General features: G+C 39.3%; 1 protein-coding gene across 1 annotated transcript; it reads left to right on the plus strand.

The window, feature by feature from the left end:
• Positions 1-449: 449 nt before the first annotated feature.
• On the plus strand, positions 450-7,421 carry LOC108700328 (C-reactive protein-like). The gene is made up of 3 exons (XM_018233420.2): positions 450-543; positions 4,163-4,221; positions 6,589-7,421. Exons 2-3 carry the CDS (start codon positions 4,167-4,169, stop codon positions 7,419-7,421), a joined length of 888 nt encoding a protein of 295 aa, XP_018088909.1. The 5' UTR covers positions 450-543; positions 4,163-4,166.
• Positions 7,422-20,410: the final 12,989 nt, after the last annotated feature.

Consider the following 20,410-nt stretch of genomic DNA (forward strand, 5'->3'; position numbering starts at 1 on the left):
AGGGTGTATGGGTGGGTGTGTGGCTTTTGGATTTGCTAATATTATGTTATGTTATGTTTTGATGAATTAATGTAAGTGTATTTTTATAATAAAAATCTCTATGATCCTACAGGACCCCATATTCATTATATAACTTGAAGAATATCAAGTTTTTGACATGTCAGTGGTCCACAAGAATGAGGGGACACTCCCCACCCCCATATGTGTGCTCTAATTGGCCATGGAGCAGGTCTGAGTGCATATGACTCAACAGACAGCAACATCCTTTGTTTTTTTCCCTTTTTACATTGGCGTTTTTTCTTCTGTTGCAAATCATCAGGCATCGTAAAAACTGACTATATTCAAAATCAAAGAGAAGTAGTCGCTTCCTTTTAAGGGTTAGATATCAACTTCAAATTTTACAATTCCCATGAATAGGAAGCACAGAGCATATAAGGAGGAGCCTGGGTTCCCGTAAGCAGTTCTCTGGGATTCCAACACGGATACAGCCATTCCTTCCCTGCTCATCATACAGGATCCACACACACTATACTAATATACCAGGTAAATTGAGCTATCCTGTTCATTTGTATCTGTTTATTGGGCTGATGATTTGGATTAATGTTGGCATGACCATAATACATAATTTGACGTCCAGCAAGACTCCATAACAAAAACAGATTTAATAACCATGTGATTTATGAACTGAAGTCTGATTTTACTTTAAATTATTTTTTTTTAGTCTTGAAGGCTAGTTTATAGTTTTTTTATGAGATTAGTTTGATAATATGAGCTATGAAACCCAGTCACTGGGAATGAGCCTTATAAAAGCCTCCAAGAGCCATAATGCCCTTATTTGGTAAGTAATTTGTCCACCTAACGCATTTTGCATTGCTTTCGAGATGTTTCATGCCTGTCACTAGCGGAGGAGCACCCTGTTTGGGAACCTTCAATGATCTCCTTTAGTATTTTATTGCAGCTACAACAAGAGAGTAACTAAAACAACAAACCTTTTATAAACCTTTTATAAGAGCATCAATGCAACATATTATCAGGGTCAAACAAAGAAGGAAAATAGAAAGTCGAGAAAGTCGAGAAGCAAAGCAGGACCTAGAAAAGGAAAACCATTATAGTTTAATAAAGTAATTAAAGAAATAGAGTAAAGTGTGAACATACATATGAAAAGGACATTGCTGTGAAAAAAATCTCAAATTATTTTATATAGTCAGAAAAAGAATGTATTTTTCATTGACCCAGTATGATTGGTTCCAAGGAGATCTTAGGTTAAACAAAAATTGTAAGGTTCCCAGCTCATAAGTAATCTTATCACCAATATACATGTACAGGTATCGGATCCATTATCTGTAAACCTGTTTTCCAGAAAGCTCCTAATTACAGAAAGGCTCTCTCTCCCTCCTATTTAATCCAAATAATCCAAATGTTAAAAATGATTTCCTTTTTCTCTGTAATAATAAAACAGAAGCTTCTACTTGATCAAAAGTAATATATAATTAATCCTTATTGGAAGCGAAACCAGCCTATTAGGTTTATTTAATGTTTACATGATTTTCTAGTAGACTTAAGGTATGAAGATCCAAATTAGATCCACCATACGGAAAAGCCCAGGTCCTGAGTATTCTGGATAACAGGTCCCATACCTCAACATATTGTGTAATTTCTTTAACAAAAGTTGGCTCTATGTTCGCTCTTGTTTCCCGTACTCTGACAACTGTTCATATAAAAAGGTAGACGTTTCGGTGAGAAGTAAGGACACTGCTTTTTCCATATGTAGGGGACTAATAAATCTATTCCCTATTTATGTTGTGCATTCCCCTAGAGATTGGCCACTGAAGAGCCCTTTAGATTATACAGGAGCTAATCTCCTCTTCCTGGGTCTAAGTATGACGGCTAGAGCTCCCAGCTTTAGCCACTGTCATTGTATAATAAAAATAATAATAATAGATTGCTCTATGTGTGATAGTTAGTCAGGGCTATTTAGTCTAGCAGCACAGACTCCACTGAGGAGTGTTGAGTGGGACTAGGGTCCCAGGTACTAATACCTAGAAGTAAAGACTATGAGCCAGGGTTTAGGGAGAGAAAGCTGGGAGTGCCACTGTCTACACTTTGTATACTCTCTCTTACCCTGCGGGGATATATGCTGACCATTGGTAATGGTGGTATAATAATTAGTATCCATGAATGCTCTATGTTCCTGCCTTATCTCTCATTAAACTCCTATTTGAATTATGTTCCTAAAGAAATATGTTCTATACTTAAGTAAAAACCATTGGTGCCCAATTATTCTGTTCTGCATACAGTTACTCTTGTACTGCACCCTGCCTCCAAACCGTTGCGAGGTCTTGAGTCTCATCCGGGCATATTGATGGTCAAACTCATAGCTCACGAGAAAAGGTGCCACTCCATTTTACCATAGCCTTACACGTACTATCTGGGAGTTCATGCACTAATAATTTCTTCCAAGTAGTTCAGTCAACAGTTGTTAGAGATCTATGTAAATGGCTTTTGGAGCACAGAGAACAGAGAAATTTGAATAAATTGGAGAACTGGACGGCAAACTGGCTAATTATGTTTAACATTGACAAATGCTAAATGGAAGTGTGCTGGGGGCCTCCTTAGCTTAGAAGTATTTGGGAGTTTTTGTGGATAACAGACTATACAACTCTAGGGAGCATTAATCACAGGCTACTATAATAAATACAATACACTTTAGTATATAGATATGAGTATAATTTGAGGGAAGACAAAATAACTTTGCATCTACAAATATCCCAGGTAAGACCTCACCTGTAATATGCAGTGCAATGTTGGGCTCAAGTCCTTAAGAAGGATATAAATGAGCTGGAGAGAGTGCAGAGACTAAGTGCAACTAAACTGGTTAGAGGGATGGAAGATTTAAATTGTAATGGTAGACTGTCACGGTTGGGGTTGTTTACTCTAGAGAATAGGGGATGTGATTACTCTTAGAGGGCATTATAGACAGATAGCAGGGGATCTTTTCTCCATAGAAATAACAAAGAACAAGAGGCCACCCCTTAAATGTAAGGAACAGTATTTTTACTTGAAGCAACAAAAAAGTTTGTTGATGGTGAGGGCAATTAAATATGTGTGTATAAACCCATCCTGATATCCCTGATATAAAATAACATCTGCTAAATAAATTTCATGTGGCTGCTGAGGGTAATATCATTGCCATTAGTCACAGGGTTGGGAAATTGGACTACGGGATAGGAAATCTGGATGCCTAGGACAATATCATTACCATTAGGCACATGGTTGGGGAAATGGATTATGGGATAGGAGGTCTGGCTGCTAAATAGAATGTTTCTACTATTACTTACAATTGAATTACAATTAGTCACATTGGGCCAGATTCAATTCAGTGACAAAAAGGTTTATTACGTGAAAAGTCATGGAAGAAATTTTATTTGAGATGCAATTCAGAAAACTTATATCACTGTTTATCACATGAAAACTCATTTGAAGTCGATGGGAAAAAAACTGGAACTGAATTTGGAGAAAAGCTTTTTCTCCTCAAATTGAATCTTGTCCATGTATTTTCATGGGATAAACTCGTGAGATTACTTTTTTTCTCATGGAATTGAATCTGGCCCATAGTTGGAGAAGTGGATTAGGCAGAAGTAGTCTGGCTGTTGGGGACAATATCATTACCATCAATCACATGGTTGGTGAAGTGGATTATGGGATATAAAATCTGACTGCTCAGTGGGAGAGACTAACAAACAACTTTAGATACATTGTTAGAATGACACACCTAGTTGGCTTGAACATGAGGAAGATGGGGGTGGTGGTACCTTCTTAATTCTTTAAAAGTTATAGGAAACAGATGGACTATATTGGAAAGTTGTTTTCTAAAAAGCATCCCTCACCCCCCCCCCCCAAACTTTTTGGTTTTTGTTTAATTCATGGTCATTAAATCATTGTCATTAGTTTTAATCTTTTTGCAAAGATCTGTCTTCATTTTGATCCAAAACTTTCTGATGGGGTGTCAAACATGAAAGCCACTGTCATTCAATGTTCTCTGACAAAAACACGTGTCGATTTTCAAGAGGGTTAATTTAAATCCTTTGTGTATATGTTCTACATCCCACAGTTTGAGAAATATGATGTTACATAACAAATTCATTGTGTTTTTTTTTTTAAGGAACATGGAGATGCAAATTCTGTGGCTTTTACTCATTGCTGGATCCATGGCACAAGAAGGTGAATAAAGAGCAGCAAATCCAACCAGTTATAAACACAAAGGGCCAAATTCAATTCAGTGAGAAAAAGTTATCTCATGGTTCATCGCGTGAAAACTCATGGACAAGATTCAATACGAGGAAAAAACTTTTCTCCTAATTCACTTATGTTTTTTTCCCATAGACTTCAAAGGAGTTCTCATGTGATAAACAATAAACAATTCCGTTTTTCTGAATTGCATCTCAAATTGAATCTCGTCCATGACTTTTCACGTGATAAACCTTTTTCTCACTGAACTGAATCTGGCCCAAAGGGGGATAATAAATTGCAAATTTTATGCAGTTCTAGAAACCCCCTAATATTGGAATCGACACTGCTTGTTTTCCCTTTTCGATGTAAGGTTCCTGTAACTGTAATTTCTTGTTTCTCTCCTCCTGTTTCTCTATAGACATGGATAGAAATGTTAATGTGAGAAAAACTTATCTCATTGTTTATCATGAAAAGCCATGGACGAGATTCAATTTGAGGTTAAAAAACTTTTCTCCTAATTCACTTCCAGATTTTTACCCATAGATTTCAATACTGTTTTCATCTGATAAACAATAAACTATTCAGTTTTTCTGAATTGAATTGCCTCTCAAATTGAATCTCTCAAATTGAACCTTTTCCTTAAATTGTTGGTTTTTTATTTTACATTCAGTTTTTGGAATCTACACTGTTTGTTTTCCCTTTTCGGCTGTAAGGTTCCTGTAACATTATTTTATTGTTTCACTCCTCCTCTCTAGACATGGATAGAAACGTTGATGTGAGAAAAAGTTATCTCATCATTTATCACGTGAAAAGTCATGGACGAGATTCAATTTGAGGATAAAAAACTTTTCTCCTAAATCACTTTACAGTTTTTTCCCATAGACATCAATAGTGTTTTCATGTGATAAACAATAAACAATTCGGTTTTTCTGAATTGCATCTCAAATTGAATCTCATCCATAAATTTTCACCTGATAAACCTTTTTCTCACGGAACTGAATCTGGCCCAAAGGGTGATAAATTGCAAATTTTATGCAGTTCTAGAAACCCCCTAATATTGAAATCGACACTGCTTGTTTTCACTTTTAGCTGTAAGGTTCCTGTAACTGTAATTTCTTGTTTCTCTCCTCCTCTTGTTTCTCTATAGACATGGATAGAAATGTTAATGTGAGAAAAAATTATCTCATGGTTTATCAAGTGAAAACTCATGGACGAGATTCAATTTGAGGATGAAAAACTTTTCTCTTAATTCACTTCCAGATTTCAATACAGTTTTCATCTGATAAACAATAAACTATTCAGATTTTCTGAATTTAATTGCCTCTCAAATTGAAACTTTTCAATTTGTTTTTTTGTTTTACATTTAGTTTTTGGAATCTACACTGTTTATTTTCTCCTTTGGCTGTAAGGCTCTTGTAACGTTATTTTATTGTTTCACTCCTCCTCTCTAGACATGGATAGAAATGTTGATGCAAGAAAAAGTTATCTCTTTGTTTATCACGGGAAAAGTCATGGACAAAATTCAATTTGAGGATTTCTCCTAATTCACTTCACAGTTTTTATCCCATAGACTTCAATATAGTTTTCATGTGATAAACAATAAACAATTTTGTTTTCTGAATTGAATTGCGTCTCAAATTGAATCTCGTCCATGACTTTTTCTCAATGAACGGAATCTGGCCCAAAGGGTGATAAATTGCAAATTGTATCCAGTTCTAGAAACCCCTTAATATTGGAATCTACACTGCTTGTTTTCACTTTTGCTTGCAAGGTTCCTGTATTTTATTGTTTTCACATCTCTAGACATGGATAGAAATGTTAATGTGAGAAAAAGTTATCTCATGGTTTATCAAGTGAAAACTCATGAACGAAATTCAATTCAAGAATAAAAAACTTTTCTCCTAATTCACTTCCAGTTTTTTTCCCATAGCCATAGTCAATAAATGAACAATTCCGTTTTGCTGAATTGAACTGCATCTTAAATTGAATCTCGTCCATGACTTTTCACCTGATAAACCCTTTTATCACTGAACTGAACCCAAGATTAGTGATGGGCAAATTCGCAAAACTGCGAAAAATTAGTGAAACTGTGCTGGCATCTCGTTTTTGACGCTGGCGTCTGTTTTTGACGCCAGCGAATTTACGCGGCCATTTCGTGAATTTATTCACAAATCGCGCAACTTCGCTGCAAATTCGCGCCTGCCGAATAAATTCGCCCATCACTACCCAAGATGTAATAAATTGCCAATTTTATCCAGTTCTAGAAACCCCCTAATATTGGAATCGACATTGCTTGTTTTCCCTTTTGTCTGAAAGGTTCCTGTAACTGTATTTTTTTGTTTCCCTCCTAATCTCTAGACATGGATAGAAATGTGTTCCTGTTCCCCAGTCAGTCTGTCGCTGATTATGTGGTTCTGACCCCAATGGTGACTGAGCCTTTAGATAAACTCACAGTTTGCTGGAGGAGCTACTCAATCAGCAGAAGATACGCTTTTTTTAATGTGGGCACCCCAAAGTCACAGATCGAAATGTCTGTTGTTCTCCAGTCCGTACCATGTTACTCCTCAGAATTGCCGTACTGTTTTTCCAACATCGTAATAAACAATGAGCAGGTATCCATTCCTGAAAAGGCCGATCCTCTGGAGTGGAATCACATCTGTGTGACCTGGGACTCTAACACTGGAGTTCTACAGCTTTGGGTTAATGGAAAAGTCTCCCCTCGCACAGTCCTGCAGGAAGGCTCTTCTATTGATCTCCAGGACGGTATCATCCTGGGTCAGAAGCGATTGTATTATCGTAACGAGTGGGATTCCCAAATTTCATTTCAAGGGGAAATATGTGATGTCCATATGTGGAATAGGGTTTTGTCTCCTGAGAACCTAAAACGGGTTCTGCTACATAAAAGGTATAGAAGTGGGAATGTCATTAGCTGGAGGTCACTGAACTACACTGTTAATGGAAATGTCACTGTTCAACCCAAACTCCAGAGTATTCATGGCTGTGAGTCTGACAGCTTACACAAATCAGGGATGTCGCAACAAAATATAGAGAAAGTGAATCTTGAGGCCCAGACAAAATCCAATTTGCATGGTCCTATGGCAAAAGTTTTAGGCCACGACTCCTTTGGCGCTCCCTTGAGCCATAATTATCCATGCATGCCGGGGAGATCAAAACAGAAAATAAACAATTAACACATTAACCAAGAATATGACAATAACATTACTGTAGAAAATATAGAATGAGCACAATAGCCAGTAATATCATTGAAGCCAATCAATAATGAACACTACCTTAACCCCAGATAAACCACAAAGATGACTACAGAAAATGTATACATTGAAAGTATTACCCTACACTTGTACAAACAGAATAGTCCAAACTTTTCATCTCTCTCAATCCTCCTGTGCTTCTTGTCTCGCTCTGCCTTCTTCTCCTGAGTGGAAAACTCTGGCTAAAGTATTAAAGATGGCTGTTTTCTTAAATGTGAAATCCTCAGCAATCTTTTTTTAAAACTGTTTTGGGTGGCTCTACCCTTGAGCTGACCCTGGCGCTAATGCTCTGATGTTCTTCTGCTTAGGAAAAAAATTAGAAACCTTTCTCAAATCTTTCCTAAGCAGAAGAACATCAGAGCAGCCTCTTTCTCTCTCCTGACAACTTCCTTGACTACTTGGTGGTCAGACTGGTGGGAAACTGACCAGCAGGTGGCGCTGTTGTAACAAAATTCATTCATATTAACAGTAGGGATGTAGCGAACGGCGGAAAAAATGTTCGCGAACATATTCGCGAACTTGCGACAAAACATGCGAATAGTTCGCGAACGTCGCGAACCCCATAGACTTCAATGGGAAGGCGAATTTTAAAAGCTAGAAAAGACATTTCTGGCCAGAAAAATGATTTTAAAGTTGTTTAAAGGGTGCAACGACCTGGACAGTGGCATGCCAGAGGGGGATCAAGGGCAAAAATGTATCTGAAAAATCCATTGTTGACACAGCGCTGCGTTTTGTGCTGTAAAGGGCAGAAATCACACTACGTCACTCAGGTGATGTTTCTGGACACGGAATGTGAAAAAGCTCACACAGCTAGGTGGCACTTGGTTAAAGACTGGGCAAATAATGCCTGCAAGGGCAACGTATACACTACAGCCGTTGGATACGGAATATATTATTGCTGCTTGAAAAACGTCACTCGGGTGGTGTTTCTGGAGACGGTATTATTATTGATATTTAGACAGCTAGGTGGCAGTTGTTTGAAGAACAGATGCAGATGAGAGATCAGCAGCAGGACAGACAGCTGCCCACAGCAGCTACATACAGAGCACTGCAGTAGAAGGTAGATTACTAGCCAGCAAAGCTACCTAACCTAAAATGTCCCTCAAATCCCTGCAGAGTTCTGTCCCTACAATACAGAGCAGTATCAAGTAGATTACTAGCCAGCAAAGTTACTATCAACTGTCCCTCAAATCACTAACAGCTCTCTCCCTACACTAGCTCTTCCAAGCACACACAGGCAGAATGAAAAAACGCTGCAGGGCTTCAGTTTATATATGGAAGGGGAGTGGTCCAGGGGGTGTGGGGGTGGTCCAGGAGGGAGAGCTTCCTGATTGGCTGCCATGTATCTGCTGGTCTGGGGTGAGAGGGCAAAAATAAGCGCCAGCTAAGGCGAACCCAAATTGGCGAACGTCGCGCGACGTTCGCGAACATTCGCCGAACGCGAATAGTCGATGTTCGCGCGAATTAGTTCGCGGGCGAACAGTCCGCGACATCCCTAATTAACAGTGCATGTATCCCTTAATATCTTGGAATTAAAAAAAATTCAATAACGAATGTACATTGCAGAAGCGCTTAGAATAGCCACATCATCAATTTTACAGTCACTTATTTTAAAGGTTTTCTTATCCTTTAAGGACCCGTTTGATTCTGGGGCCCCATGCCCTCCTTGCCCCATCCTTTAGTTATTTGTGAAGTCAGCATCTAACTATTTGTATTTTTTGCTTTAAAACTCTGCCAACGTGAGGCTTCACCATACAGATATTGCCAATGGAATTGAACCCAAGACCTCCCTTGTAGCGCCCTTATATCTGTGAGTCTCTGTAAACCCATTGCCTGCCCCCATGTGGCTGCACTGTGTATTGCTCCATCACACTGGGAAATCTCCACTTTATTACTGGGCAATATTTACCCATAGATTTACAGCAGAGCGCTATACACTTTGTTGTAAATCTACAGGAAGATGTCACGTCTTGTTCTCCCCCATGTGTGGCACATTCCACTCAATTGGAGAACAATGTTGTATAGTTGCATGTTATTATAATGTGTATTTCATTGATTTATTGATTTATTGAACCTTGCTACCCACAAGATGCTGGTGTCTCTGATGTAAACAGAAGCTTTTATCCAGGATCCAGGAATACAGGATTCGGTTCAGGATTCGGCCTTTTGCAACAGGATTCGGATTCAGCTGAATCCTTCTGCCCGGCTGAATCGAATCTGAATCCTAATTTGCGTATGCAAATAAGTGCTGGCGAGGGAAATGGCGTGAGCTTTTGTCACAAGACAAGGAAGTATAAAATGTTTTCCACTTCCCACCCCTAATTTGCATACGCAAATTAGGATTCGGTTCGGTAATCGGCCGAATCTTTTGTGACTGATTCGGGGTTCGGCCAATTACCGAAAATAGTGGATTCGGTGCATCCCTAATATATATATATATATATATATATATATATATATATATATATATATATATATATATATATATATATATATATATATATATATATATATAAAACAAACAAGGGAAAGTTGTGCTCACCACTAATTTTTAAAACCATTAGGCGGGGGTGCAATGAGGGTGTGACCACAAAATACATATAGTCAGCTACAAGAGTCCTCTGCACTCAACCCATTATCAATATATTAAGGACATTGAGACATTTTGTGCCTTAAGCTACTGAAAAATGCCTTACCCTCTAAACAAAACAGGGATTGTTTGTCCATATATTGCAATATATTTAAGCTGAACAACTACGTCAAAGTCATCCCATATCTGGCCAGTCCTACGCTTCATTTTCATCTTTCACCATTCATCAATATATTGATAATGGGTTGAGTGCAGAGGACTCTTGTATTTGTCTATATATATATATATATATATATATATATATATATATAGTATATATACTATATATAGTCAGTAGTAAGCAGCCGCACTCTGAAACCCGGACTTTCCTCAATATTTCCTCAAATATTTCACATATAGATTTGCTTTAAAGACCCGCACTCCAATTTACTGTTCCATCAAGAAAGATTTTATTTAGTACATCAATCCGACGTTTCGGCCCACATTTGGGCCTTTTTCAAGGATAACGTGTACATTAAAGTAGTGCTTTTATACCACTCACCCCCATTTGAATTTGGCGCCAAGTGTGACGTCATTCACCTCAAAAAAAAAAACTCTCCCATCACCCACAGTCCTGTATATTTCACATACAATGTATAAAATATAATAATATATATAATAGGTGGCACTGGTGCACTGTGTAAATAGTCCATCAAGTATCAAACACATCCTGGGATCTGTAAAAGCGCATACAAATTATATACTTCGTATTTAAAAAAAAATGACTTTGTGTAGAAAATACAATGTTACACAATATTTAAAAACAATGTTGCAATAAAATTGATTTAAACCTTGTCTTTGACGTTTCTTGTTTATTGACCCACTTGGGTGGAAGCTTTGATGTTGTCACAGAAAACAATTTATCACCAATTGTCCGTTTAACCCTTGTGGAGCCACATGAGCTCAAATATCCAAAAAAAGCCTCTCTTTTAAGTAGGGCCTTATTATAATCCCCACCTCTTGGTCTCATGGGTATATGGTGTATGGGCATGCACCTAAACGATGATGGACTGTGCTTAGCTTCAGCCCAATGTTTCGCAACCAACTGCCAGGATATATCTTGTTTCTTGTCCTTTTCTTTCTCTTTCGCTTTTTCACTCCTATTAGGGTCTAGTGCAGCTCTGATGCTTGATCTGTGCATCCCTATTCGTTCTTTCAACTGCCTGATGGTTTTTCCGCAATATATCAATCCACAGGGACATTTTATAATATATATTACCATTGTTGTGGTGCAAGTCATCCTGTGTTTTATTTTGTATTTTTTGCCTGTTTGTGGGTGGTGGAAATGATCTCCTAGTATCAGGCTGCTGCACATAACGCATCCACTACACTTAAAGACCCCGGGTCGCTGAGTGAGGAAGTGTTGCCTTTGTGATTTTATATACTTCTCTATTGGATCAGAGGGGCTCAAACTTTCTTTCAGGTTTCTCCCTCTCCTATAACTCAGCTTTGGTCTACTAGGCAGATTCTCGTCACTGACTACAATAGGCCAGGGCTTGTGTATGCATTGCTTCGTGTAGTTGGACTGTACACCATACTGGCTCACATAATAAATATCCCTTGAAACACCATTGTTAATTTGGTCCACATTTCCATTGTTACATAACACCATTTCCCGATCAAGATTCAATGCCCATTCTTTTGTATCTGAGATCAATTTATGAGGATACCCTCTTTCCAAAAACGTTTTGCTCATGATCTCCAGATCTTGGGCCCGCTTGTTAATATCACTATCAATTCTTACCACCCTCAGCATTTGGGATTTGGGTAAGGAATTTAATAGATGTCGCGGGTGGTTACTGTGGTAGTGAACAATGGTGTTTCTGTCCGTGGGCTTTACATACATGCAAGTGTGCAATTTTTCCCCCACTTTGTATATTTCTACATCTAAAAATCCAATATTATTCAAATCATGTTTCAAAGTGAAAAGTTCCTCCTGTCGCGCTGACTTCCCCCTCACTCTCAGATTGTGCGATATCTGTACGGCACCCAGGGGATCTCCGCGATCGCCACTCCTGGCTTTGTCTCCGGGGTTTGTACACTCCCCCCTGCTGTCACCGATATACTGCACCCAGCGCCGATTCGTACCTTAGGGCCGCCTGAGGCGGCTCCTGCAATGCCGCCCCCCCTCGCCGACTTACCTGTCGGGAGGGGAGGCAGGAACACTAATGCGGAGACCGCAATTGCGCTCTCTCGCATTCGTAAAGCCGAATTTCCGGTTTAAAAACCGGAAATTCGGCTCTTAAAGGTGCAGGAGCGGCTTTTTGCCGCCCCTGGAAACTGCTCCGGCGTTGCCGCCTGAGGCGAGCGTCTCAGCTCGCCTCATTGGCGGTCCGCCCCTGACTGCACCTTCTCGGTAATCCTGCAGTACCTTCAAGCGTTTTGTGTTTTTGAACACCAACAGCTCCGCACGATAGTTCTCGGTCTGTTCCTGGATCCATCCCAGCCAATCAGTCTGCTTATCTGTTTGGAGGATTACACGATTCGCCGCTTCAAAGTTAGACAGGTCACACTTTACTGCCTTCAGCTCCTGGCTGACCTCCTCAATAACCAACAGGATAAGCTCCATGGAACAGCGCTCGAGGGTTTGGCACCACTTCTTACAAAATTCCGGGTTTGTTTTTCCCAAGGTAGGCACGTTATTAATCCTAAAACCTCTGGGCACTTTACTTTCACGGTAGTATTCTAATAGGGAAACGCCGTGTGGGTGTAGTTCAATTTCCCTTTTCTTTAGTCAAAGCATTTTAAATATTTGCATTTTGCAATTTAGGTATGGGATCTGTTATCCGGAAACCCGTTATCCAAACATCCATCTCCCACAGACTCCATTTTATCCAAAAAAATCCAAATTTTAAAAAGCGATTTCCTTTATCTCTGTAATAATAAAACAGTACCTTGTTCTTGGTCTCAACTAAGATATAATTAATCAATATTAGAAGCAGAATCAGCCTATTAGGTTTATGAAGATCCAAATTATGGAAAGATCCGTTATCTGGAATACCCTAGGTCCCGAGCATTCTGGACAACAGGTCCCATACCTGTATTTGCAATTCAGGCTTGGAATTTTAGCTGCAAATCTGGTTCCTAGGACTTGAATCTCCTAGCAACCAGGCAGCAGGTTGGAAGTCAGAACGGAGGATGCGTAATAGAGGGCAGAACAAGAAAGATAACCAATACGTTACTGAATTCTAGGGATGTCGCGGACTGTTCGCCCGCGAACTAATTCGCGCGAACATCGACTGTTCGCGTCCGCCGAATGTTCGTGAACGTCGCGCGACGTTCGCCAATTTGGGTTCGCCTTAGCTGGCACTTATTTTTGACCTCTCACCCCATATCAGCAGATACATGGCAGCCAATCAGGAAGCTCTCCCTCCTGGACCACCCCCACACCCCCTGGACCACTCCCCTTCCATATATAAACTGAAGCCCTGCAGCGTTTTTTCATTCTGCCTGTGTGTGCTTGGAAGAGCTAGTGTAGGGAGAGAGCTGTTAGTGATTTGAGGGACAGTTGATAGTAACTTTGCTGGCTAGTAATCTACTTGATACTGCTCTGTATTGTAGGGACAGAACTCTGCAGGGATTTGAGGGACATTTTAGGTTAGGTAGCTTTGCTGGCTAGTAATCTACCTTCTACTGCAGTGCTCTGTATGTAGCTGCTGTGGGCACTGATCTCTTCTGATCTCATCTGCTGACTGCTGTAATAACCCAATAGTCCTTGTAAGGACTGCTTTTATTTTCTTTTTTCTTTTTTTTACTTTGCTACTGTAAGAGCCCAGTGCTATTAGTCTAGCTGTGTTGGGGAGTGGGACTGGTGTGCTGCTCCTCCTAGTAGTTCACCACTACCAGCACCAACCAGAGTCAAAATTGTTACAAAGTATCTTATTTGCACCTGTTAGCTGTTCTGAGCTCTCTGCCAAAAGCTAATTAAGTTAGAAACTGTTTTTTTTTCTGGCTGTTCAGTTCAGAGAAAAGAGGGACTGGTGTGCTGCTCCTCCTAGTAGTTCACCACTACCAGCACCAACCAGAGTCAAAATTGTTACAAAGTATCTTATTTGCACCTGTTAGCTGTTCTGAGCTCTCTGCCAAAAGCCAATTAAGTTAGAAACTGGTTTTTTTCTGGCTGTTCAGTGCAGAGAAAAGAGGGACTTTCCAGTACAAAAGAGGGACAGGGGGTTGAGTGGTCAAAAGAGGGACAGTTGGGAGGTATGCAAGTGCCACCTAGCTGTGTGAGCTTTTTCACATTCTGTCTAAATAACAATAATAATTCCGTGTCCGTAAACATCACCTGAGTGATGTTTTTACAGCAGCAATAATATATTCCGTATCCACTACTGTATACGTTGCCCTTGCAGGCATTGTTTGCCCAGTCTTTAACCAAGTGCCACCTAGCTGTGTGAGCTTTTTCACATTCCGTGTCCAGAAACATCACCTGAGTGACGTAGTGTGATTTCTGCCCTTTACAGCACAAAACGCAGCGCTGTGTCAACAATGTATTTTTCAGATACATTTTTGCCCTTGATCCCCCTCTGGCATGCCACTGTCCAGGTCGTTGCACCCTTTAAACAACTTTAAAATCATTTTTCTGGCCAGAAATGTCTTTTCTAGCTTTTAAAATTCGCCTTCCCATTGAAGTCTATGGGGTTCGCGACGTTCGCAAACCGTTCGCATTTTTGACGCAAGTTCGCGAATATGTTCACGAACATTTTTTCCGCCGTTCGCTACATCCCTACTGAATTCTTCATCTGGATTTTGTTTGCAGCTGAAGGCTATAGAAAAGCTAATAATTAAAAAAAACACATTATTAGAATAGGTCCCTCTAGAAGATACTAAGGGGCATATTTATCAAAGCTCGAGGTGAATTTTCGAATTCACAAAATTCTAATTTCGAGCAATTTTGTGTGTACCTCAACTAGGGAATAGACTAAATTCCATTCAAATTTGAAAAAAATGTATCATATACTGTCTCACCACATCACCATCTAAAACCTGCTGAATTGCTGTTTTGTTTGAGAAAAACTTCGAATCGAATTCGATCGAATGCGCTGTTACTTTGATTCGTACTATTTAAATTCGGCCGAATACGGACCTATTCGATCGAAAACTGACCTATTCGGCCAAAAAAAAAACTTCAACTTAATTTCGGTGGGTCTTTTTGAATTAGAATTAGAAGTTTTTCAGATTCGAAATTCGACCCGTGATAAATATGCCCCCAAATGTCCAATTCAAAGAGAACTTCCCCTTTAAAAGGACACTAGCCAATGAATTTTTCCTTTAGAATTGTGCTTAGTACAGGGGAATGCTTATGCTGGTATAATTTATAGTATGTCTCTACGCAGCCTAAGATAAATGTGTTGTAGGGAGTTTTTCTTGCTGTGGACATTTCTATTTCCAGCCTCATTAGGCCACCTGCTTTGCATGTTAGGCCACACCCCTTTCTAGTGCCAAATTAGGGGATTATAACACAATAGGAGGGCTATGGAAAGTTATAAGGAAGCAATTTAGTGAGAATGACTATATACAAAAATCTCTTAAACAGTTTTACTACAGTAACTTTGCTGGTTTCTATGTAAATTCCACATCTACATGGCCTTCTCCATATACATTTATGCTGCTCTCCATCCATCTTTCTCTCAACCATGCAGTTGGTCAATTTAATATTTTCCAGGTACAATATTGCTCAGTGCGTCACTCTTTCGACATTCCTTTCGAGGGTTATTTTCAGAGGGTTATGCCAGGTCTGAGACCATTTCGAATAACAGGTTAAATAAAACACAGCTTTACAAATCGATTTTTATAATATTTTACATTATGGATGCACCGAATCCACTATTTTTGGATTTAGCCAAATCCTGAATCTTTTGTGAAAAATGAGTCCGAATCCTGAATGCGAATTTCATATGTAAACTAGGGGTGTAAAGGGATAAAGAGAACCGTGAGCAATAACACATTTGGCCTTGACAGAGTTAATAATCTTTATTATTAACACCAGCTCTCACGTGCCCATAAGGGATGGGCACATTTTTCCACCGTTTTTGCTACGGAAATGATGCCCATAGACTTAAATGGCAGCACGCATCAGAAAAAAATGACACACATCAAAAAAAAAAATTCTGCGCTTCAAAAAATTTTGACATCCAAATACTTTAATGCACTTCTTCCGAATTTTCGCCGGTATCGAATTTTCGGCAAAGCAAAACGCCCATTCCTGTCCCCTGCTAGTCGACTTTGGACCAGATTCAATTCAGTGAGAAAAAGTTATCTCCTGGTTTATCACGTGAAATCTCACGGATGAGATTCAATTTGAGGAGAAAAACATTTTCTCCAAATTCAGTTCAAGTTTTTTTCCCCATAGACTTCACGTGAGATATGTTTTTCTGAATTGATTTGCATCTCAAATTGAATCTCATCCATGTGTTTTCATGTGATAAACCTATTTTCTAACTGAACTGAATCTGGCCCAAAGTCAATAGCGGGAGACTGGAGTCAACACGCAGGAGCTGGTTCAGTGCTTGTCGTCCCATCGTCTATTTAAAACCCAGTACAGATATGGGATCCGTTATCCGGAAACCCGTTATCCAGAAAGCTCCGAAATATGGAAAGGCCGTCTCCCAGAGACTCTATTTTATACAAATAATCCAAATTTTTAAAAAATGAAAAAAGTTCAACACTGCTCAGATATATCCATCAATTTAAAATAGAAATATCCCCATTTTTGCACCTTTGGAATATACTTACAATATTTCACTTAAACTATTGTATGTGAGTACCTCTTAAGAGGGCTGGTGGGTATCACTATACTATTGTACTGTTCTATTTTCACATGATATTTGTATGATGGTTTAAGAGACCTATTATAAGTACAGGTAAGGGACCTGTTATCCAGAATGCCTGGGAGCTGGGGTTTTACAGATAAGGGATCTCCATACCTTATGCAAAAAATTAAACCCAATAAGATTGTTTTTTTTCCAATAAGGATTAATTATATCTTAGTACAAGGTACTGTTTTATTATTACAGAGAAAGAGGAAATTATTTTTAAAAATGTTTGATTTATCGGAGATGGCCTTCCCGTAATTGGGAGCTTTCTGGATAAAGGGTTTCAGGATAACAGATCCCACAGTGGCTGAATTGGGGAAGTATCTCTTTTGAATTAGCAGAACTTTACTATTCAAGATATACTGTACCTGTATTGTACATTATGTTTGGTGCTTCTGAGTCGAGATAATCGCAGAGGAAATGCACTTGCTTAGTGTAAATTGCTAAAAAAATTTTGTCTAATACTAAAATTAGGGCTCGCACCTTGCTGCTTCTTGGAAATGCATGCAGAGCTGTATTTTGTGCAAAAGGTGTTTATATTTAAATGAGAACTAAAGCCTAACTAAAGAAGTAGCTAGAAATGTTGTACATGATGTTTTGTGCTTCTGTACCAGCCCAAGGCAACCACAGCCCTTTAGCAGTAAAGATCTGTGTCTCCAAAGATGCCCCAGTAGCTCCCCATCTTCTGCTGATTCACTGCACATGCTCTGTGCTGCTGTCACTTACTGAGCTTAGGGAGCCACTCACAATATACAGTACACATAGAATAGAAATGTCACAATATAAGGCTGATTAGTAATTAATACAGATAATTACTACATGGCAGCACAGAAACCAGTGCAATTAGCATCAGAATTTAATAATCAGCAAACCTGTAGCATCAGCTTATATTACAGCCAGGGAAGCTCATTTTCTGCTGGATAATTAGTGACAAGCCCTAAGCTTAGCTTCTCAACAGCCAATCAGAGCCCACTGAGCATGTGAGTGTCACAGACACTTTCCAAGATGGTGACCCCCTGTGACAAGTTTGAAGTCCTGGATCATTGCTGCTATTGACAAGCTCAAACTTTAGCCTCGTGCAATAAGTTCACTATATAAAATATGGCATTTTTAGCCACATTCATTTTTAGGGTTTATTTCTCCTTTAAATTGGCCACTAATCAATGTCTTAGTTGAGAGTTTGCTGATTCTTTCTTAAATGCTCTGCAACCCTAACAAAGCCATATACACTGCATCAGGAGATACTGCTATTGCCAGGAAGGACACATCCCCGCTGAACATAAACACATTGAAATTTAATGATCATTTTTCATAAGACTGGTTTATAAACTATAACTATAAACTGTCGTTTCTGCTCTAGAGTACACAACACACAGGGCACATGATTCATTTTAACAGGAAAGAAAAGTGAGTTGTTGCCAGCAGTCTAAATAAAACAGGCTCAATCTGTAGAACAGAAGATAAAGTTAATTGTTTGGGCTCAATGTCCAGGACAGCTCCATAAATGGACATTGCTATTGCTGTACAGTATAAGATTTTATATAATAAGTTCTGTAGGCTGAATAAAATTCATTAGAATTTGTGAAAAAGTGTGTGTGCCTTCAGGCCTCGTATTCTAGGACCATCCCCAGCAAGACATTAAATAGTGAAGGTCCATAGACATCCCCTATCTATTTTCTAATGTAGAGTGGACACTTGACACTTTGGGGCAAATTCACTAAGATGCAAAGTTGCGCCATGCGCAACTTCGCCGCACTTCGCCGCACTTCGCCAGGCGTAGTTTCGCCAGGGCTCCGCAAATTCACTAAAATCCGAAGTTGCGCACAGGGGTAGCGTAAGGTTGCGAAGTTGCGCTAGCATTGATTCGCTATATAAAGCGAAGTTACGCTAGCGAAGGCTAATTTGCATACGGCGCGAAATTCAAATTTCAATGGAGGAACACGTATCTGCACTACAAATGCCTAGAAAACCTTCAAATCAGCAAATAAAATTTTTATTTTGCCCTACACATGTGCCCACTGTCTAGGTAAGTTGCCATGAGTCAGGAAATGTAGGGGGGAAGGAGGGGAGCCCCAAAAAAATTTCGATCTTTTTCAGCCTATCAGCCATCATGTAGAAAACACGCCAGCGTTTTTTTGGGACTTAGAAAAAAAATTGACTTTTTTTTAAACAATCCCTATCTACTCTATTGCGCTTCGCCAGGTCTGACGTGGCGAAGGAAGTCTAGCGTAAAAGGTAGCGCTCAGTACACTGCGCAAGTTAGTGAATTTGCGTAGTTTCGTCGCTAGCGAAAATTCGCCTGGCGTAAGGTTGCGAAGTAACACTAGCAAAACTACGCCAGCGTTCGTTAGTGAATTTGCGCAGTAGCGAAAATGCCAAACGCTAGCGAATTAACGCTAGCGTTCGGCGCTTCGCGGCTTAGTGAATTTGCCCCTTTGTGAGCAGAGAGTACTGGGACTATTAGCACATTAAATAGCAAATTATATAGGGGAGAGTTCACAAAAGTGTCGGGAACAAAAAAATGTCTTTTCAATGTCGTCGTAACAGCCGACAAATTCACAGAGCATTTACCCGCCAATTTTCCGACGTGTACGAAACAATGTCATTAAAAGTGGACGTGGTTTTTTTCAGCGCCACTTTTCCCGACATTTTTATGGATTGCTCGTAAACTCGTTTGTTTATTTTTTTTTGGTATGGGACCTGTCATCTAGAATGCTCAGAACTTGGGGTTTTCTAGATCTTTCTGTAATTTGGATCTCCATACATTACTTCTACTAAAAAATAATTTAAACCATTTAATAAATTAAATCCAAATAGGATTGGTAATGATATCTTAGTGAAGATCAAGTACAAGGACCTGTTTTCTTATTAGAGTGAAAAAGGAAATCATTTTTAAAAATTTAAATTATATGATTATAATGGAGTCTATGGGAGACGGCCTTCCAGGAACTCTGAGCTTTTGGGATAACGGGTTTCCAGATAATGGATCCCATACCTGTATTAGAAAGTGTTTCATTATCATCAGTCAATGCATTAACTTTAAGGTCTATAAAATTTATTTTGTCTTAAAAATACAGCACAAACTTACAGACTAAAGTATTTGTGGCTCTTGCAAGAGTTTGTTTCTATCTGTCTATAAACGTATAGCATTTTCATGAGTAAAGGCTACATTTGATAGAAATGTGTACTTTTTGTTTTGTTGTAAATAACAGGAAGGCCATGTCCAGAGAACAAAGCGAGCTATGTCATTGTAGACCAGGGATCCCCAACCTTTTTAACCGGTGAGCAACATTCAGAAGTAAAAGGAGTTGGGGAGCAACACAAGCATGAAAAATGTTCTTGATGTGCCAAATAAGGGCTGTGATTGGCCATTTGGTAGCCCCTATGTGGATTTACAGCCTACAGGAGATTCTGTTTAGCAATACTCCTGGTTTTTATACAACCAAAACTTGCCTCCAAGCCAGGAA

Source organism: Xenopus laevis, chromosome 8S (genome assembly GCF_017654675.1).
Source record: "Xenopus laevis strain J_2021 chromosome 8S, Xenopus_laevis_v10.1, whole genome shotgun sequence".
NCBI classification, from domain to species: Eukaryota; Metazoa; Chordata; class Amphibia; order Anura; family Pipidae; genus Xenopus; species Xenopus laevis.